This window comes from Panulirus ornatus, chromosome 57 (genome assembly GCF_036320965.1).
Source record: "Panulirus ornatus isolate Po-2019 chromosome 57, ASM3632096v1, whole genome shotgun sequence".
In the NCBI taxonomy this organism is placed as follows: Eukaryota; Metazoa; Arthropoda; class Malacostraca; order Decapoda; family Palinuridae; genus Panulirus; species Panulirus ornatus.
In genome coordinates this window covers 14,708,370-14,730,730 of record NC_092280.1, presented here as the reverse complement: position 1 = coordinate 14,730,730, position 22,361 = coordinate 14,708,370, and the positions used below count along the sequence as shown (strand labels likewise).

Below are 22,361 nucleotides of genomic sequence, written 5' to 3'. Positions count from 1 at the left end.
CTTTCCCAGAGGTGACTTTTCATTCATGGTGCAACCTCTAGTGGGCACAGCCCAGCAACATGTCCAAGTTTAGACAAGCATATAAACCATTACTGTTTTTGTAGTTGTGCAGTTGATTTTTTTTTTCCCTCAGGTTGTTGTGAGGGGAACAGAAAAGGCTTTCACTTTTGACTTTGCATATGCATCAGACAGTTCCCAAGGTTATATATACGAGACAGCTGTGAAGAATGTGGTAAAGAATCTTTTTAAAGGTTAGATTACTGTTGTCCTTAGTTTATTATAAAATTCCTCCGAATTTTATGTTAGTTCACTTTTATTTTCAAACATTGCATATTGCTTTGTTTATGTTACATGGGTGAATTATACATTATATGATGAGTATTCTCATTTGTTCTGTACACATTTGTAGATTAATTGGCAGTTAGTAAGTTTTGTAAACTATGGCAGAGAATTAATAGATCTGTAGAAGTTTTTATTATTTTTTTATTATACTTTGTCGCTGTCTCCCATGCTAGCGAGGTAGTGCAAGGAAACAGACGAAAGAATGGCCCAACCCACCCACATACACATGTATATACAATAACATACACGTCCGCACACGCACATATACATACCTATACATTTCAACGTATACATATATATATATACACACACACACAGACATACATATATACACACGTACATATATCTTACTGTCTGCCTTTATTCATTCCCGTCGCCACCCCGCCACACATGAAATGAAAACCCCCTCCCCCGCATGTGTGTGAGGTAGTGCTAGGAAAAGACAACAAAGGCCACATTCATTCACACTCAGTCTCTAGCTGTCATGTATAATGCACTGAAACCACTGTAGAAGTATGCTGTTTTAGAAATCTTGTAATTTATATTATTATTGTATACCCCTTTGCGTCTGCCTTAGTGAGGTAGCAATAAGTGTGTATCTTTATTTACAATGTATGTAGAATCCACACACTTCCATGGTTTACCATTACCTAGAATCCACAGCCAAGTCCCACGTACTGTCATGGTTTACCTTTACCATTTCATTTGCCCTGGTTAGCCCTTTAACAGCACATTGCCTCCCCATGTACCACATAGATCCAGCTCATTAAATCACATGCATGTTTCCACCTTCTTTATCTTTGACACGTACTTAGATCCTTGCTTTGCTTGTCCTCTTCATATATCCAAACCGTTTTAGCACACCCTGGTCGTCTCTTTCTCAGACTGCACCATCATTCCTTACACGATCAACCCAGTTAACACCAAATATAGTCCCCAGGCATTTCATGTCCAACACATCCGCCCTCTTCCCCTCTTGCATTTTTCAGGGGAAGCAATACATTTCTACAACAATCTGGATTGCTATACTTTCAAGCATACTTATCTTTGCACTAACAGACTTTGACATCTCCTTCCCCAGAATATTAGCCCCCTTTTCCACCCAGACTCAGTTAATTCCCAAGGTTCCATTGGCTTCCACATCCACTTTGAACCCACAGCCAAGCCCCACATACTGTTATGGTTTACCTTTACCATTTCATGTGCCCTGGTTAGCCCTTTAACAGCACATTGCCTCCCCATGTACCACATAGATCCAGCTCATTAAATCACATGCATGTTTCCACCTTCTTCATCTTTGACACTTGCTTAGATCCTTGCTTTGTTTGTCCTCTTTATACATCCAAACCATTTTAGCACACCCTGGTCATCTCTTTCTCAGACTGCACCATCATTCCTTACACAATCAACCCAGTTAACACCAAATATAGTCCCCAGGCATTTCACATCCAACACATCCACCCTCTTCCCCTCTTGCATTTTTCAGGAGAAGCAATACATTTCTACAACAGTCTGGATTGCTATACTTTCAAGCATACTTAGCTTTGCACTAACAGACTTTGATATCTCCTTCCTCAGAATATTAGCCCCCTTTTCCACCCTGACTTAGTGAATTCCCAAGGTTCCATTGGCTTCCACATCCACTTTGAGGTATCGAAAGCCCTCCCTATTCAAACTTATTTATCCATCCTCTTTTGTGTCCTCCCACTGGACCTCATTACTGTACTTCTATTCATATTTGTTTTCCAATTTCTCCTCTCTGGAGTCTGCTGCTAGAGCCTTGCCATTTGTGAAAAGCAGTTTTTTACCTCCCATTGCCCATTACCTACACCAGCATAGCATAGACCTTTCTCTTGCTTTTAAGACCCTTGCATATACCTTCCTCATTACCCTGTCCTTGGGAAAATTAGATTACTATGGAGACATGACATATACTTGATACAGATTCACATTTTTAGTGTACCTTTAACCCTCACTTTCTACTCATGTATATACCCAACTCCCGTGGCAAAAACTCACGAATTTAGTAAGTATCCATCCACACCATATATTGGTTGTGCTTTTCTCAGGACCTTTCATTCTGCCCTAAGATATACTTTCTATGGCTTCATTTGTTATTCCTTGAATATTTGTTTCTGCTTTCCTGCTTTTGTGGCTTAGTGCCAGGAACAGATCAACAATGGTCTCATTTGCTCACATCCACTCTCTAACTGTTGTGTACAATGCACTAAAACCAGATTTCACATTATCAGTCACCATGTCCATCTTATAACATTCTTTAACATTCAAACCCCAAGACTTGCAGCTGTACAACACCATTGGGATTACTGTAACCTCAGCCATACCAGTCTTTGCCCTAAAAGACAGTGACCTTTTGTTTCTCTTACTTCTTAATGCTCCCATGACCGTAGCCCTCTTTCCAACCCTTTGATTCACTGTATCTCTTGTGGTTCCTCCTGCTGCCATGTCCATTCTCAGATACCAAAAGTACTTCACTTTTTTTCAGTTCTTTCCTTTCAGACTTGCATTTATATAGCTGTGTCTTCTCCCCATTACATTAGTTCACATTAATTTGCTCCTTTCACACATACTTTGCCCCCATACTCAGACATCAGCTTCTGGAGTCTGCCGCTGGAGCCCTGTCATCTGAAAACAGCAAATGGCTCACCTCACAGGCCACACACCCTCCAATCTCACATATTCAGTCTCTGAGGAGGCTTTACAGTTCGTCCTGTTCTAGACACATAAGTTGACGACGGTGTCGTGGAGTGAGCCTCATCAGAACCTTGAGCGTATGCTGGGAAGGCATCTGTTGGTGGTAAGGGACTATGAGCTTCATCTGTTGTAGCATCCTCCCCTGCAGATGAAAGCTCCAAGTTATGCAGTTTTTGCACTGGCCTACTAATTACTCCCTTTGCAGTCTTAACTTTGACACTATGAATTATTCCATCCATCCCAGGGAATAGCTCAACAATCACTCCAAGGGGCCATTGCAAACGAGGAGAATTATCTTCCCGAACCAGCACAATAGATCCCTTCTCTAGTTTACATCTGGGTATGAAACCTGTAATGATAGGGGGTAAATTCAATAAATAGTCAGACACCCACACACTCCAAAACTTATCAAGTCGTTGATGTCTCAGGCTTTCTCGCTCACATTGGTCCTTATGTGACATTTCAGGAACCTGGCAATCACCTTTAAGCTCTCTATGAAATCCAGCAGTGTGTCCAATTAAAAAATGAGAAGGTGTTAAAGGGCTTACAGAATTAGGATCATCTGTGGCAAAAGTTAAGGGTCTGGAATTTACACATGCCTCAATTTCATGTAAGGTAGTCTCTAGCTCACATCTTGTTAAACCCCACCATGGAGCATGGGGTACAACAAACTTCCACTGGGGAGCAAGGGTGCCAAAGAACTGATGCATTTGTTTAGACATACTAATAAAAGTCTTAGCATTGTCAGAGTAAATAACTGATGGAAGGCCTCTTCTGGCAGAAAACCTACAAAAGGCAAGTAAGCAATCATCATAAGACATAGAGTTAGTCAACTCTAAGTGTACTGCATGTACAACTCCACAAGTGAATAACAAAATGTACAGCTTCTTGCATGGAAAATCAACACAAAACAGTGGTCCAGCATAATCTACACCTGTCACAGTGAAAGGAGGAGCAGAGTTAATTCTTAGTCCTGGGAGAGGAGCTACAGGCTGACGGCAAGCTTGTGAGTGATGTCTATGACAAATCATACACTCTCTACAGACTACCTTAGCAAGCTTTCTTAATCCGACAATTAAGTAACAAGATCTTGATGTTGAAATTAAAGTGGAAACACCAGCGTGTTTCAGAAATACATGTTGGAAACTAACTAACAGCTTGGCAATGTGACCTGCTGGAATAATCATAGGATACTTGCAATCATAACTTAATTCAGCCTGGTCCAGCCGACTCTTACTTCTCAAAAGACCATTTTCATCCGTAAAAGGATTTAATTTCTTAATGTCAGCACTCTTAGGGAGTGACTTTCCAAGCATTAAGGCATTGATCTCTTGGCTGTACCTTTCTCTCTGAACACAAATTATTAACTTTGTCTTAGCTTGATCTAACTCTGTATAAAACAAGGGCCCAAAACATTTAACAGCATGAGGTTTACAATTGTTCACAAACCTTATTACCCAAGCTACACACTTAATAGCTTTTGTAAAATGACTCCAGCGGGCGTAGTCAGTCCCTACTGATGGATGCTCGGACACTAAGCATGTCACTGGGCTGTCTGGGAATACCTCCTCTACAATGGGCAGTGCTGCTGGTACCTCATCCAATTGCATGGGAGTAAAGTGTTCAGAGAGCCAAGCAAGACCATTCAGCCACGAGGTACAGGAAATTAAGTCTTCAGCAAAGGCACCTCTGGAAATAAGGTCTGCTGGATTATCTTTACCAGGAATATGCTTTCACTGAACTGGGGGGATTAAACTCTGAATCTCAGTTACTCTATTTGCTACGAAAGTCTTCCATCTTTTAGGGTCTCCCTTTATCCATGACAATGCTACTTTAGAATCAGTCCAGCAGTACATTTGTACATCAATTAAGTGTAAGGAAGTCTTCTAGAATCAGTCCAGCAGTACATTTGTACATCAATTAAGTGTAGGGAAGTCTTCACAAATACAGATAGCCTAGCACACAGAAGAGCACCCATTAATTCCAACCTCGGCACCGACAATTTCTTGATAGGTGCTACCCTTCCTTTGGCTAGAACTAAGATTACCTTAAATGACCCGTCATTATCAGGAACTCTTAAGTATACACAGGCACCATACCCCTTCTCGGAAGCATCTCCAAAGGCATGCAGTTCTACATTTTGTAGCTTGTTCCATACAAGTTCTGGAAAGTATCAGCGATTAACTTGCCATGTGTTAAGAACTTTTATATTTTGAACCCACTTCTGAAACCGGTGTTGCAATTGTGTAGGCAAGATCTCATCCCAAGAAAGTCCAAGTCTCCAAATATCTTGGAACATAATTTTTGCCATCATGATTACTGGGCATAGAAGGCCAAGAGGATCAAATAATTTACTGATGACACTGAGAACTGCTCTCTTTGTGGATGCTACCTCAAGATCCTTCAATTCTAAACAATCAAATGAAAAACTATTTCTAGTCAAACACCACTGTAAACCAAGAATCTTTGTCTCTGTGTCATACTGGCCTCGGATAGAACTGACTGTGCCTCATCAAACTTAGCAAAGGCTTCCTCTGCACTGTCAGCTCCTGACAACCGGATTAACCTGCAAACCAGTTAATCTGGAGGAAAGCTTTAGTGATATCACCAGTTACGGCAACCTTCCACCTTCTGAACCTCATAAGTACCTCTACCAACTGTGGGTTAAGAGGGGGACCCACCTCAAGACAGTGATTTAATGAGACTCCATTATAGCTCACAGCAGATGCGTCAGAGACTGGTCTTACTTTACTTGTGGTGCTGACTTCCCTGACGACAGGATGATGAGGAAGGTAGAATGTCGGGTATGGGCTGTTCATCTCACCCTCAGGTACCTCTTCAATGATGCCTTCCCGTTCGTAACCCTCAAATACGGCATCATACTCCTCCTGAAGTTTAGGATTGGATTTAAATTTATGCATCAAACATAACAACCTTTTTCTTGCAAGCCTTTCATTATTTTGGAGGCTACACTTATGCTCTGATTTCCAGGGAAGAACAACCTCATATCTTTCATCCTTAAACTTAACTGTCTCTGAAAAGGATTTTAACACAGGATGGTTGCTAACATCAGGATATACTTCCTTGTTACAAATTCCCACTGACTCTAAATCCCAAAACTTATGTAACTCATTCTCATTGAAATTGTTAATGCATAACATCTGAGACAACTTAACATTTCCCTTGGATGCTGAAGCACAATTCCCAGATAGGATCCAACTAAACACCGTCTCTTGAGCCACTAGTCCCTCAACCTGCAAATTCTTGTTAGGGATTACAAATTTCCAATAGGCATTGAGTCCTATCAAAATGTCAGCATTTACCTTCCTGTCCCGCTCATACTCATCTGCTAACTGCACAAACTTAAAGGGCAGTAGGGTTTCAGCTGGAACACAAGGACGTAATAATGGAGCACATATTGTGGGCACCTCAGCTACAAGTAAACACACTACTTCATTATTAACATCCACTAAATTCAGGTCATAAATATTACACTGGGTAGATCTAGAACTCTTCCTTCCCCCAAAGGCAGAATAGGACATCTGTTCAGAAGATACCCATGTAGGCCTAACCTTCCTTACAAATTCACTTGACACATAGGATCAATCTGCCCCAGAGTCGAACAACAAGGTAGCTTCACTGTACTTGCCATGCCTTCCATACACTTTAACTTTTGCTGTCGGCAAGACACAACACCTTTGTTTAAACTGTGAAGAATTAGAAACACCAACTAGATCACCAGGCATAACATTGGTATCTCCCGTTTCCCCTTCACTCTCCTTTGCTGGCTGCCTAACAGCCCTGCCCTTAGGTGAAACATTATCCTTTGAGCAGAGGACATTATGGTTGCCTTTACACTTAGAGCACTTTGCCTTGCAACCTTTAGCTACGTGCCCCCTTTTTAAGCACTTAAAGCACAGCTCAGCAGAACGAATATTTTCCAGTCGTTCTGCACGTGGAAGTTTGATAACTTTAAAGCACTTTTCACTGGAATGGGACTTATTACAAAATCCACACCCACCTGAATATGTCTCTGAGACTGTCTGAAGAGCAAATGCAGAACTAGGAGACTTCTTTCTTCTCTCAGACTCCCTCACACTGCGGCCGTCTGTCCTTGCAGCAGTAGTCACGTCCTTAAAGGAGTCTGAGTGTTCACGGCGCTCAATCTCCTTCCTAAGAAAATCCAGCAGCCATGCGAGATCCCTTTCGTGGCCCGATCCTTCCTAGACCACTCCAAATGGATGTCACTCGGCAGACGAGACAAAATCACTGGGGTGAGGAAGAGGCCAAACTCACTGCCACTTACCCCCAGTGCCTCCAAACTCCTGATGTGGATCAGGAGGTCATCCTGCAGCATCCTCAAGGAGGACACATAAGTCGTAGATCCTTGAGGCTTGAACGGCAGGCTCAAGCCAAGAAGAGCTTGAATGTGGGCGAAGATAATCCTCTCTGGCTTCCCATACCACTCCTTCAACAGATTACAGGCCACAGCATAATTAACTACAGTAAGTGACAAGCCTTGGATGGCAGACTTGGCCTCACCTTCCAATAAGGCCTGCAGATAGGTGAACTTGCTGATGGCTGGTGGAGTAGAGTCGTCTACCATGGCCAGGAACAAATCCCAGAATGACTGCCACTGGGTTAGTTCACCACTAAACTTCAGCAAGTCGAGCCGTGGAAGGTTCATACTGGCACTAGTAGACACTGTGCTTGCACTTGCAGACTTATCTTCACTACTTCCTGACCCTTTTTGGACGGCAGTCTTATCCAGTTTCGCCAACAGTTCGCCAGCCTGCACCCGAACGGCTCTAACACCACTGCGTAAACTATCTGCTTTGTCCAGGTCTGCTTCCAACAACTCAGGGTCACTTATTGTCAGTTCATATTCCGCTTGAACTCGGTCCAAGGTGTCTAGACGCTTATCTAAATCCGCTATAGCGTCCTCCAGCTGCACCCTGGGCACAGTTGGCAGTTCAAGCAAAGTCCGCAAAACCTTGGAGGCTCTCGTACACCACCCTCGAGCAGCCGCCCGTCCTCTTTCAAGTTGCTCCTTCTCCGCCATCATGAGTAATCACCACAGCTTGCTGCACGTATACAGAAGTTCAGTTCACTTGAGCATGTAAAGTCTGCTCCCGGGTCTGGGCACCACTTGTTCCTCCCACACAAGTCCCATAGGAGGAGAAACCAGTGAAAAATAACTCACGAGGCGGAGCAACACATGGGGGGTATCAAACAGCTCGAGTCTCGTGGTGTACTGAGTTTATTTACTTCGCTGAGTAAACATGATCTCTTCCGGCCAGTAAACAACAATGGGATCTTATACATTCAATAAGGCATCTTACAGACTGACGTGTCCACAATGGATTAAATGCGTCATTCCATTATTTTCGCAATCAACTTTCATGCGTCTGGTGCCAACAAGTAGTATTAGTTTACATCTTTATAATGCTACTTTCTTCACAAGAGTAGGGTCATATATTCAAGATGTTTGATGAGTTGTTGTAAGGTGTGTAAGGCCATTACTCATTCTACAATATGTTTGGTGATAATTTGAGTACTTTTGTATTTATTCGTTGTAGAAGATGCATTTAGTCTGATAGGTTTCTTTATGGATTCCATCTTATTTTTATCACATTTGAAAACTTTTCTGAAGTCTTTTTCTTTCATATTAACTTTATAAGATGTATTAGGTATACCCAGCTTGTCGTAGTTTTGAATCCTTTGGAAATATGCTGATTTGTCATGTATGGATCACATTTTCCATGACACAGACAAGTAGTTGTATGGCTATTAGTGTGGATCATTGCTTAGGAATATTTAATGTATTTCATTATAAAAGTTTTTTACTATTATTCAATGGTTGGAAAATAAGGCAAAGTTGGTTTAGAGGGTCATTAGATGTGCATTTTATAGTCAGAATAAAAAATTGTTCTCTGGTTGAATTTTCAGGTTATAATGTGACAGTATTGGCTTATGGGCAGACAGGGTCTGGAAAAACTCATACCATGGGTACAGCATATACTCAGGCTGATGATGCTCATGACGAGGCTGGTATTATCCCAAGAGCGGTGCGAGATATTTTCAGTGGGGTATTGGATCAAACAGAGTGTGAATTTTTGGTTAAAGTATCTTTTATTGAGGTAAGGAATATTCTGTCTTTTATTGTAAATGTTGATTTGACCTGATTCACAGACTATTCATTGGACTGAAGATGTATGGATGATAATACATGCATAGTGAATGGACTGAAATGTATATTTCAATTAAAAAGATAAGCTTATAATTTTATATATTGAATTCTTTTGCATTTTAGCTGTACAAAGAGACCTTGTTTGATCTTCTGAGTACTAGAAACAGGGAAGAATGTGCTGTTGACATCAGGGAGGATCCAAGGGGAGGCATTAAAATAGTTGGGCTCACAGAAGTTCCTGTAACCACCCTCGAAGAAACTATGAGATGTCTTGAACAGGTGAGCAATTTGTTACCGATACTGTACAGGTGGACATTGACAAATTACTTTTGAAATGATTTGTCAGTAGCATATAGCAGGGAAATCTGGGATGATATTGTCAGTGAAAGTGATATTGGTGTAACTTGGAAAAGTTACAGGAAAACTTTCTTAACAATGCAAAAATAGTGGAACAGTCAAATAAAGAAGTCCCTATTGTGTAGGAGACCAGTGATCACCATGATAGAGCAGACTATTTAAATTTGTGCTGAAAAACAAAAATTAGGTGTTAATTGATAGGTGTGTAAAACAGAGACTTTTGCATATTAATGTGCTGAGAGGGGCAGCTGGAGGGATGTCAGATCACTATCTTGTGCAGGCAAATGTGAAAATTTGTAGAGGTTTAAGAAAAAAAAGTTTATTGGGGATAAGAGAGTGGTGAGAGTAAGTGAGCATGGAAAAGACACTTGTGCGAGGAAGTACCAGGATAGAGTGAGTGTAGAATGGCAAGAGGTGAGAGCACATGACATGAGTGTAGTGGTGAGGAATGGCATGTATTTAAGGAAGTAGTGATGGCATATGCAAAAGATGCATGTGGCATGAGAAAGGTTGGCAGATTAGAAAGGGTAGTGAGTAGTGGGATGAAGAAGTAAAGTTGTTAGTGAAAGAGAAAAGAGAGGCATTTGGACAGTACTTGTAAGGAAGGAGTGCAAATGACTGGGAGATGTATAAAAGAAAGTGGCAGGAGGTCAAGAAGGAAATGCAAAGGTTGGAAAAGAGGACAAATGAGAGTTGGGATGAGACAGTATCATTAAACTTTAGGGAGAATAAAAAGGTGTTTTGGAAGGAGGTGAATAATATGCATAAGACGAGAACACATGGAATCATTGGTGAAGGGGCAGGGGGAAAGCAATAATGGGTAGTGAGAAGGAGATGGAGTGAGTATTTTGAAGATTTGTTGAATGTGGTTGATGATAGAGTGGCAGATGTAGGATGTTTTGGTTGAGGTGGTGTGTGAAGTGAGAGGGTCAGGGAGAATGGTTTGGTAAGGAGATAATAGGTAGTGAAAGCTTTGTGGAAGATGAAATCTGGTAAGGCAGTGGGCTTGGATGGTATTACTGTAGAATTTATTAAGAAAGGGGGTGACTGTGTTGTTGATTTGTTGGTAAGGATATTTATTGTATGTATGGATCGTGGTGAAGTGCCTGAGGGTTGGCAGAGTGCATGCATAGTGCCATTACAAAGGCAAAAGGGATAAAGGTGAGTGTTCAAACTACAGAGGCATAAGTTTATTGAATTTTCCTGGGAAATTGTTTGGGAGGGTATTGATAGAGAGGGTGAAGGTATGTGTAGTGTCAGACTGGGGAAGAGCAGTGTGGTTTTCAGAAGTGGTAGAGGATGTGTGGATCAAGTGTTTGCTTTGAAGAATGTGTGTGAGAAATACTTAAAAAGAACAGGTGGATTTGTATGTATCATTTATGGATCTAGAGGAGGCATATGATAGAGTTGATAGAGATGCTTTGTGGAAGGTCTTAAGAATATATGGTGTGGGAGGTAAGCTGCTAGAAGCAGTGAAAAGGTTTTATTAAGGATGTAAGGCATGTGTGAGAGTAGGAAGGGAGGAGAGTGATTGGTTTCCATGAATGTCAGTCTGTGGAAGAGGTGTTTGATGTCCCTATGGTTGTTTAATTTGTTTGTGGATGGGATGGTTAAGGAGGTAAGTGCTAGAGTTTTAGAGAGAGGGATGGATATGCAGTCTGTTGGGATGAGAGGGCCTGGGAAGTGAGTCAGTTGTTGTTCACTAATGATACAGCTCTGGTGGCTGATTTGAGTGGGAAACTGCAGAAATTGGTGGCTGAGTTTGGAAAAGTGCGTGAAAGGAGAAAGTTGAGAGCAAATGTGAATAAGAGCAAGGTTGTTAGGTTCAGTAGGTTTGAGGAACAAATTAGATGGGACTTGAGTTTAAATGGAGAAAAATTGGAGGAAGTGAATTATTTTAGATATCTGGGAGTGGACTTAGCAGGGAATGGAACCATGGAAGCGGAAGTGAGTTACAGGGTGAGGGAGGGGGCGAAGGTTTTGGGAGCGATGAAGAATGTGTGGAAGGAGAGAACTTTGTTTTGGAGAGTAAAAATGGATATGTTTGAAGGAATAGTAGTTCCAACAATTTTGTATGGTTTATGCATGGGCTATGTATGGATAGGGTTGTGCAGAGGAGGGTGGATGTGTTGGAAATGAAATGTTTGAAGACAGTATGTGGTGTAAGGTGGTTTGATCGAGTAAGTAATGAAAGGGTAAGAGAGATGTATGGTAATAAAAAGAGTGTGGTTGAAAGAGCAGAAGAGGGTGTGTTAAAGTGGTTTGGGCATATGGAGAGAATAAGTGAGAAAAGATTGACAAAGAGAATATATGTGTCAGAGGTTGAGGGAACAAGAAGTGGGAGACCAGATTGGAGGTTGAAGAAAGGAGTGAAAAAGATTTTGAGTGATCGGGGCTTGAACATACAGGAGGGTGAGAGGTGTGCAAGTAATAGAGGAAATTGGAATGGTGTAGTATACCAGGATCAACGTGCTGTCAATGGACTGAACCAGGGCATGTGAAACGTCTGGGGTAAATCATGGAAAGGTCTGTGGGGCTTGATGTGGAGAGAGAGCTGTGGTTTCGGTGCATTATACATGACAGCTAGCAGCTGAGTGTGAATGAATGTGGCCTTTTTTGTCTGTTTTCCTGGCACTACCTTGCTGAAGCAGGTGGTAGCAATACCTGTTTCCTGTTGGGCAGGATAGTGATAGGAATGGATGAAGGCAAGCAAGTATGAGTATGGACATGTGTATATATGTGTATGTCTTTGTATGTGTATTTATATGTTGTGTATACGTACATATATATGCATGTATGGGCGTGTATGTTTATATATGTGTATATGAGTGGATGGGCCATTCTTTGTGTGTTTCCTGGTGCTACCTTGCTGATGTGGGAAACAGCAATTAAGTATGATAGAAAAGAAAAACAATATGATCATTATTGTTATTATTATTTTATCCCAGGGGATAGGGGAGAAAGAATAATTCCCACATATTCCAGAAGGAACAGAGAAGGGGGCCAAGTGAAGATTTTCTCTCTTAGGCTCAGTCTTCTGTTCTTAACATCACCTTGCTAATGTGGGAAATGGTGAATATGTGTGAAAAAAAACATATATATGTTTTTCATACTTGATCGCTGTTTCCCTTGTTAGTGAGTTAGTGCCAGGGGCAGACAAAGGAAGGCTACATCTGCTCACAACCATTCTCTGTATACATCCCTGAGGTAGGGGAGAGAGAGTTCTACCTCTGTATTCCCTGCATGTAATGGGGTGGGGGTGTCTTTGAAAAATGTACTTCTTGTATTTCAATTTCAGTTTCTGAAATATGTAATGGGGTGGGGGTGTCTTCGAAAAATGTACTTCTTGTATTTCAATTTCAATTTCTGAAATATGTAATGGGGTGGGGGTGTCTTCGAAAAATGTACTTCTTGTATTTCAATTTCTGAAATATGTAATAGAAAAAGGGGCTAAGGAGGGAGGGCTGATCATACTGGTCTCTGTATAAATTGCTGATTCTCCTACTATCATGCTTTCAGAACATTTGCCTTATGGTCTTTATTCTCATTGCCAGTTGCATATGCACCAATAATTACCCATTTTCCAAATGCTTGACTTCACCCTCAAGACACTCCCAAATTATTCCTCCCCTTTACCCATTAGCTTTGTTTTGTTCAGTTAGAGCATTCAGTTCTGTTACCTCAAACATTATGCCTGTCTGTCCCTTTTCATCTTGTTTACACCCACACACATTCAGACATCCCAGCCTGAGCCTTTGAGGGGGATGAGCACTCCTATTTTGGCTCCTTTTGGTACACATATAAGAGGGGAGGGTTTCTAGTCTCCCACATCTGCTCCATTTTAGTCATCCTCTACAACACACAAGGAATATGAGGAAAGTATTCTTTCTCCCCTCCCAGGGATTCCACTCTCTCTAGTTGTTTTCTGTGATGCAGTGAGAGAAATGTGAGATTTTTCACAGCATGACATGTTCCTTAACCATGAAAATATCTTCCTTAAATTCTATGCTTTAATGTGTTATATGCCATATATTGCTAATTATGAGAATTTTATGCTTTATAAAGACATTTATTGATTGCAAGTTATTGTGTGTAGCAATAACAAGGTCTTGACATCAGTAGATGGATGTCATTTGCTAATTTGTTAGTAATTGATAAATGTTTCTTTCAAAAGTGTTGTATGCCTTTTAAGAATTGTGCTATCATATTAATGTAATTCACATTTTCCTCAGGGTGCATTGAATAGAGCTACAGGTGCTACTGCTATGAATGCACACTCCAGTCGCTCACATGCAATATTTTCTTTGCACATTGAACAAAGAAATAAAAAAAAAGGGTGGGTAAATTCATATTATCAGAGGTACAGTTCCTTTTTGAGTGTGCATGTAACTTAAAGAAAAAACTTCAATCTTTGATATGTAAAACTGCAGTTAGGTACACAAAGCTAGTGCTGAATATGATAATTAGATTACTAATGGTTGTTTCCAACACCATACTCTTTTCCAGCAAGTGTAATATTCATTGGATATTAATTATTCAGATGTATTTTTCAGGGAAAGTATTGTGTGTGCTAAATTTCACTTGGTAGACTTGGCTGGCAGTGAACGGGCCAAGAAGACTGGAGCCACTGGGGAACGGTTCAAGGAAGGTGTTAACATTAACAAAGGTCTTTTAGCTCTTGGTAATGTCATCTCTGCTCTCTGTGAAGAAGGAAACAGAGGCCATATTCCCTACAGAGACTCCAAACTTACGAGATTGCTACAGGGTAAGACCATTGAGACAATTTTGTCATGTTTCTGATAACTCTTTCCTGAAAGATGGGCTCAAGCTGGGTAATAGGAGGTTTAAGATATTAAATGAGTCACTTGATAGTTGCCAGGTAGATAGAATTAAACACAAACATATGCTTATGGTTCTCTCTCTCGGGTAAATGAGAAGATGGTTTGGAAATGTCAGAGGAAAAAAAAGGGTTGGTAAAAGGACAAGAGCTAAGGAAGAAGTAGTGCTACTGAAGCAGGTGTTGTGGAAGTGTGTGATGGAGTATAAAGAAGTAAATTCTAGATTGAAGTGGGTAAAACTGAAAGTGGATGTCGAGATATAGGCGATTATTATATGTATGTGCCTGGTCGCGAGAAGAAAGAGTGTAAGAGGCAAATGTTTTGAGAACAGCTGAGTGAGTGTGTCAGCAGTCATGATGCAAGAGAATGGGTATTAATGATGGGTGATATAAACGCAAAGGTGAGTAATGTAGCAGTTGAAAGACTAATTGGAGAGCATGTGGTATTCAATTGTATGAATGGAAATGGTGAACAGCTGGTGGAGTTGTGCTGAAAAAGGACAGATGATTGGGAACACATGGCGACGGAAATGAATAAGGGCAGACAGTATGAATTATGTACATGTGTATGTATGTATTTGTCTGTGCATGTATATACGTTGAGATGTATAGGAATAGGAAGTGAGTCAGTTGTTGTTTGCTGATGATACAGCGCTGGTGGCTGATTTGGGTGAGAAACTGCTGAAGCTGGTGACTGAGATTGGTAAAGTGTGTGAGAGAAGAAAGCTGAGAGTAAATGTGATTAAGAGCAAGGTTATTAGGTACAGTAGGGTTGAGGGACAAGCCCATTGGGAGATAAGTTTGAATGGAGAAAAACTGGAGGAAGTGAAGTGTTTTTGATATCTGGGAGTGGATTTGGCAGCAGATGGAACCATGCAAGTGGAAGTGAACCATAGGGTGGGGGAGGGGGCGAAGGTTCTGGGAGCGTTGAGGAATGTGTGGAAGTTGAGAACATTATCCTGGAAAGCAAAAATGGGTATGTTTGAAGGAATAGTGGTTCCAATAATGTTATATGGTTGTGAGGCGTGGGCTATAGATAGAGTTGTGTGGAGGAGGGTGGATGTGCTGGAAATGAGATGTTTGAGGACAATATGTGGTGTGAGGTGGTTTGATAAGAGAGATGTGAGGTAATAAAAAGTGTGGTTGAGAGAGCAGAAGAGGGTGTTTTGAAATGGCTTGGTCACATGGAGAGAATGAGTGAGGAAAGATTGACCAAGAGGATATATGTGTCAGAGATGGAGGGAACGAGGAGAAGTGGGAGACCAAATTGAAGGTGGAAAGATGGAGTGAAAAAGATTTTGAGTGATCAGGGCCTGAACATGCGGGAGTGTAAAAGGCTTGCAAGGAATAGAGTGAATTGGAACGATGTGGTATACCAGGGTCGACGTGCTGTCAATGGATTGAACCAGGGCATGTGAAGCATCTGGGGTAAACCATGGAAAGTTTTGTGGGGCCTGGATGTGGAAAAGAAGCTGTGGTTTCGGTGTATTATACATAACAGCTAGAGATTGAGTGTGAACGAATGTGACCTTTGTTGTCTTTTCCTTGCACTACCTCGCGCACATGTGGGGATGGGGGTTGTTATTTCATGTGTGGTGGGGTAGCGACGGGAATGAATAAGGGCAGAAGTATGAATGATGTACATGTGTATATATGTATATGTCTGTGTGTATATATATATGTATACGTTGAGATGTATAGGTATGTATATGTGCATGTGTGGACGTGTATGTATATACATGTGTATGTGGGTGGGTTGGGCCGTTCTTTCATCTGTTTCCTTGCGCTACCTCGCTAATGCGGGAGACAGCGACAAAGAATTAATTTTTTTTTTATTTTTTTTTTTATTTTTTTTTTTTTTATAACCAGGGCACTCTATCATCAAACACGTATATAAAGGTAGTATGTTCAAGGAAAGAAACCTGGATGTTCTGGCTCTGAGTGAAACGAAGCTCTAGGGTAAAGGGAAAGAATGGTTTGGAAAAGTCTTAGGAGTAAAGTCAGGGAATGGTGAGAGGACAAGAGCTAAGGAAGAAGTAGCACTACTCCAGAAGCAGAGTTGTGGGAGTACGTGACAGAGTGCAAGAAAGTAAATTCTAGATTCATTTGGGTAAAACTGAAAGTGAATGGAGAGAGATAGGTGATTATTGGTGCCTATGCACTTGGTCATGAGAAGAGAGATTATGAGAGACAAATGTTTTGGGGCAGCTGAGTGAGTGTGTATGCAGCTTTGATGCACGAGACCGGGTATTAGTGATGGTTGATTTAAATGTGAAGATGAGTAATGTGGGAGTTTTGGGTATAATTGCTGTACATGGGATATTCACTGTTGTGGATGTGGATTGGGAGTTGTGGTTTCAGTGCATTACACATGATGGCTAGAGACTGAGTGTCAATAGATGTGGCCTTTTTGTCTGTATTCCTGGTACTGCCTCGCTAAAGCAGGGGATAGCAATGCTGTTTTCATTTATATGTGCATTTCTTTCTTTCTTTCATACTATTCGCCATTTCCCGCATTAGCGAGGTAGCGTCGAGAACAGAGGACTGGGCCCCCGAGGGAACATCCCCACCTGGCCCCCTTCTCTATTCCCTCTTTTGGAAAAAAATGTGCATATGTGCACATTTTCTTCTGACATGTTCACAAAAAATTTTCTTGAAGTTCATCTTTCTGTTCCTTTCAACCTTAGAAATGCTAACTGAACTGGAGTTTCACCAATATCTTCATCACAACTCATATTTAAGATCCTTTGCTTTCTGACAATTTTTATTGAATCTTCCATCTCTGTTTGAGGGTAGTGGTACCAAGTCCCTATTCCTTCATTGCCAGTTACTTAAAATCTTTCCCGACCGTACCTAGGTTCCTTTGCTGATGAACTCCATTTCCCAATTTGTGTTACCATAAAAATTTTGTTTAAGTTCTGTGTAGTGTTCATGATTGTCTTTAATTCTTGTTTAATCTGTGTTTTTTTAACCTCCTAATTTATTATATAATCCAGAAAAAATTGTGTGTGTGTTGTTCCATATGTGTAATTACCTCTTTTTGATTTCCCTTTTTGTATTGTAAGAGGAGAATTTTACTTTTTAGGGCCCAACTCTTGAAAATTCTCTTTCACATGACTTTAAATTTTTGTATGCTGTATGCATTTACCTTGTCTTAAATTCATATTGTAGGTGGTTGACTGAATTACTCATTGAATATTGATTTTTTAATGTTATAGATTCCCTGGGTGGTAACTCGCACACAGTGATGATAGCATGTGTCTCTCCTGCGGACAGTAATCTGGAGGAAACATTGAGCACACTGCGATATGCTGACCGTGCACGCAAAATTAAGAATAAACCAATTATTAACAGAGACCCTCAGGCTGCTGAATTAGCTAAGTTGAGGCAACAGGTAAGGTTCATTTTTATAAAAACTATCAGAGGCAGATTTTACTTTCAGGTACAGCCTTTACATATGTAGATGCTGTTATCAAATTACATCTTCCTGAAACACTTACCTCCCATCCTCACTGTGCTCGCTAACGGGTGCAGAATCACTGACAGTCACCCATATTTTTTGTTATTCAGTTCTATTCTTAGGGATCAGGGAGAAAGAATAGAACCCTCTTGTTTCCTGCATGTCATAGAAGGTGACTAAATGGGGTGGGAGTAAAGGTATGAAAACTCTCCCCTCCTTTCTGAAGAGAATAAGAAGGCAAATGAAGAGTGCTCATCCTTCTTTAAGGCTCAGTATTGAGTGTTTGATCTGGATGTCCGTGGATGTAACCAGGAAGAAAGGAAGGGAGAGATAGGTCTTATGTTTGGGGAGAGGAGCCTGGATGTGCTGGCTCTGTGTGAAACAGTGCATTAGTGGAGGGGGAAAGAATGCTTTGGGATGTCTGGTAGGTATTTTTGGATTGTGAGCATGAGAGCATTGGTGATGATAGCATTTCTGCTGATGGAGAATTTGTTGGAATGTGTTAAAAAACATAAGGAAGTGAGTGTCAGGCTGTGGGTGAGAATGAAAATGGACTACAAGAAGTGGTTGATTGCCAGCACTTGTGCACCTGTTACTAAGCAAATGTTTTAATGATTTTAATGCAAGGGATCAAGTACAGTATATTTGTGTAAGAAACTGTGAATGTAAGAGTTGGGATGTTGCATTTAAGGGTATGATAAGAGGCATGGAGCACCCTGTGTAATTGAAAATAGTGAATAGCTTATCAGATTGTTTGTTGAAGACCGACTGGTGATCAAGATTTTTTCCATACTTGTTCATTGCTTCCTGCATGAGTGACATTGCACAAGGAACAAAGAATATCCTCATCTGTTAACATCCTGTCATCGGCTGTTATGTGTAATGCACCAAAACCAGACACCCCTATTCATAGCCAATACCTTTACACCATACCTCTCACTAGTTTACCCGACCACTTCATATACCTGATTCAGCACATTCTCTTACATACCTCACAACCTCCTGCCTGTTCTTTCCCTGATCATCCAAAGCATTTTTACTTCATCCTGTCACATCTTAAGTTTCTTCCTCCTCAATTTACCTTCTATTTCAGTCCCTTTTCAGTCACTCTTTCCATATGTCCATACCACTCAGTATACCCTTTTTAGCTATCTCAACCATATTTTTCTTCCTGTTACACCTCTCTTAACCAGTTATTTCTTATTCCATCACCCCTCCTCTCATCATATATTATCATCAGGCATTTCATTTCAGACACATCCACTGTATTTTTTATTTATGGCCCATGACTTACATCCATACAGCATAGTCAGATCTACTATACCATCAGATATGTCCGTCTTTGCCTTCATTTCCACACCCAGGGGCCTTTGTACCCTCTCTCACCCTATTAATCATTCCAGCTTTCATAGTTCCATCTGCTGCCATATCTTCTAGATATCTAAAACACTGCTTTTCCTCCAGATTCACTCCCCTCAGACATGCGCTCCAACTGACCTATCTTTCTTCACTGCTAAACTTCATTATCTATCCATCTGTCTGTATTTTTGATGCCCCTATCCCTTTGAGAACTCACTCAAGGGGGTGCCCATGACAGAAGTTTCAAAAGCTGGTGAACTCCTGCACTGCCTCTTGCCTTTAGCCTTTAGTGCAGTGTTCCTACCTTGTTATCCCACTTTTATTCGTATTAACCTTCAGCATCCTCCTTTACATATTCTTCCAAATTCTGATGCATAGAGCTGATAGAGATGGTCCAAAGATCACAAAGACAGCACCAGAAATAAAGAGCAGTGTTAACGGGAAGGCCTGAGGCTTTTACCCACCTTGGAAGAGAGAAGAGTGAGGGATGATCTGATCACTTTAGTTTTTAAAGCAGATTGGTGATGTGGATTTTGTGAATTATTCTTTAAGAGAGGTGGAGATAGAGCAGCTAGAGAAAAAAAATTCTTTTACTTTGGGAGTTCCAGTTAAGGACAAAAGTCCACATTGAGGCTGGGATTAGTGAAGTATAAATAGGTTAAGGAAAGGGAAAAAGAAGTTATAAAGGAGGGAGTGAAAAGCCTAACTTTTAAAAAAAGCCAGGTTATAGTTATTGGGAAAGACATGAGAGGGTAGAGAGTTACAAAGCTTTGAGGTGTAGGGAAGGAAAAAGTTATCAAAATAGCACACTCTTGAGTTGCCCTCAGCAGCACAGTTATCTTGTGATGCTAAAGCTTGCTATGATAGTATGGAAGAGGGTGGATGTGTTAGAAATATAACTCCTAATTGCAATATGTTGTGTAGCTTGGGTTGATTAAGCAAGAAATGACAAAGTAAAAGAGAGTTATTGTGGTAAGAAGAGCATGGTTGAGATAGCTGAAAAGCAGCTGCTTATAAGACATGTGGTGTAGTAGCAAAATGCACAGGGAATGAATTGTGCAGTGGTAGAGTGGGTGAAGCCTAATACTTTGAAGTGGTATGAGTATGTGGAAATAATGTATAATGGGGAATGTACAAGGAGAATGTGTTATAGTACAATTAAAGGGGTTGATATGAGAGGAAGACCACCAATGACATGAGGAAATAGGTGGGAGAGTACTGGAAGGAGAGGAAATGGTGGAAGAATGCATGGAATGGTATATGCAAGGGATGCATGTAAGGACAAAGATAAGTTGAGACATTATGCCATGGCCAGCCCCTTGATAGGGAGTTCCCAGAGGGAATGGAGGTCAGAGATATAGGCAGATAGATGGATAGCAGTAGCTTGCCGAGTATTGTGTGGTCTAGCAATGGTGGGGGCACACAATTAGACAGCTCTCGGGAGCAAAACCAAAGTAATTTCTTTAGAAGAGGGGAAAGTGAACTAACATTTCAATGCAAGGCAAGTTATTCAAGATTTGAAGTTGGCCTGGGAGAGTTGATAAATCTTTTTTTTTTTTTTTTTTTTTTTTTTTTTTTTTTAGAACCACCCCAGATGTGAGAGCAGTACCTAATACAAGAATGGATCATTCTTTGTGTAAATACAGCAACTTTTCCAAAGAAAATATATTTTGACACCTTAACAGAACTCCTAGTTTCTTAGAGGCAACCTTAGCTGTGTCTGTATTGCAGGGTTTCCAAGACAGTGAGGTTGTTACAGTGATACCAAGTCTGCTCAATGAGTTAGGAGTTGGAATTATAGAACTTTTGCTGGAGAGGAAAGTTATGAGGAATTTTTTTATAGAGATTGGCAGAAATTGGGTATTGGAGGCATTAAACTTAACGAGATTTCATCTACCCCACTGAGATAACCTGTCCAAGTCTGAGTTTATTGAGGAAGTTCTGTTGAGATGAGATGCAGATTGAGTGAGAAAAGGAGCAGAATTGAAGGATGTGGAGGAATGCTGACTTAAGTCATTAGCATATGAGTTCATGTGGTTCTTTGTAGTAGAAAGGAAATCATAGATAAAGATATGAAAAAGTGCAGGAGACTGGATAGAACCTTGAGGGACAACACTGTTGATGGAGAAAGGGGAGAGGCAGATCCATCAACAACAATGGAGATAGATTGGGCGCAAATTGAGGGAGGGAAGTCAAAACAAGGGAACTTCAAGGTGAAACCCCGATACCACAATCTGTCAGATGCTTTAGATATGTCGAGTGCAATTGCATAGGATTCCCCAAAATATTTCAGGGATGGTAACCAGACATTATTAAGATGGGAAAGAATTTTACTAGATCATGCTTTACAGAAGCCGTACTGGTGATCAGAGAGAAGACATTGAGATTCAAGATGTCTGATGATATTGAAGTTTAGGAGAGTTTCAAAGACTTTGGGAATAGTAGATATCAGATAAGAGCAATTAAACGATAGAAGGGTTAGAATGGTCACCCTTCTTAGGGATGGGATGTACCAATACATGCTTCTTCATGTGTCGTAGAAGGCGACTAAAGGGGACGGGAGCGGGGGGCTAGAAACCCTCCCCTCCTTGTATTTCAACTTTCTAGAAGGGGAAACAGAAGAAGCAGTTATGCGGGGAGTGCTCATCCTCCTCGAAGAATCAAATTGGGATGTCTAAATATGTGTGGATGTAACCAAGATGAGAAAAAAGGAGAGATAGGTAGTATGTTTGAGGAAAGGAACCTGGATGTTTTGGCTCTGAGTGAAACAAAGCTCAAGGGTAGAGGGGAAGAGTGCTTTTGGAATGTCTTGGGAGGAAAGTCAGGGGTTGGTGAGAGGACAAGAGCAAAGGAAGGAGTAGCACTACTCCTGAAGGAGGAGTTGTGGAAGTATGTGATAGAGTGTAAGAAAGTAAACTCTAGATTGATATGGGTAAAACTGAAAGTGGATGGAGAGAGATGGGTGATTATTGGTACCTATGCACCTAGTCATGAGAAGAAAGATCATGAGAGGCACGTGTTTTGGGAGTAGCTGAGTGAGTGTGATAACAGCTTTGATGCATGAGACCGGGTTATAGTGATGGGTGAGTTGAATGCAGAGG

At 40.9% G+C, this 22,361-nt stretch overlaps 1 protein-coding gene across 1 annotated transcript in view; it reads left to right on the top strand.

The window, feature by feature from the left end:
• LOC139766183 (chromosome-associated kinesin KIF4-like) overlaps positions 1 to 22,361 on the top strand; it is a 296,752-nt gene that overhangs the window by 5,100 nt on the left and 269,291 nt on the right. Inside the window, exons 3-8 of the mRNA XM_071694453.1 lie at positions 134 to 251; positions 9,007 to 9,197; positions 9,371 to 9,526; positions 13,837 to 13,940; positions 14,158 to 14,369; positions 17,660 to 17,835. Coding sequence (XP_071550554.1) covers positions 134 to 251; positions 9,007 to 9,197; positions 9,371 to 9,526; positions 13,837 to 13,940; positions 14,158 to 14,369; positions 17,660 to 17,835 — 957 coding nt within the window. The remainder of the gene's footprint in view (positions 1 to 133; positions 252 to 9,006; positions 9,198 to 9,370; positions 9,527 to 13,836; positions 13,941 to 14,157; positions 14,370 to 17,659; positions 17,836 to 22,361) is intronic.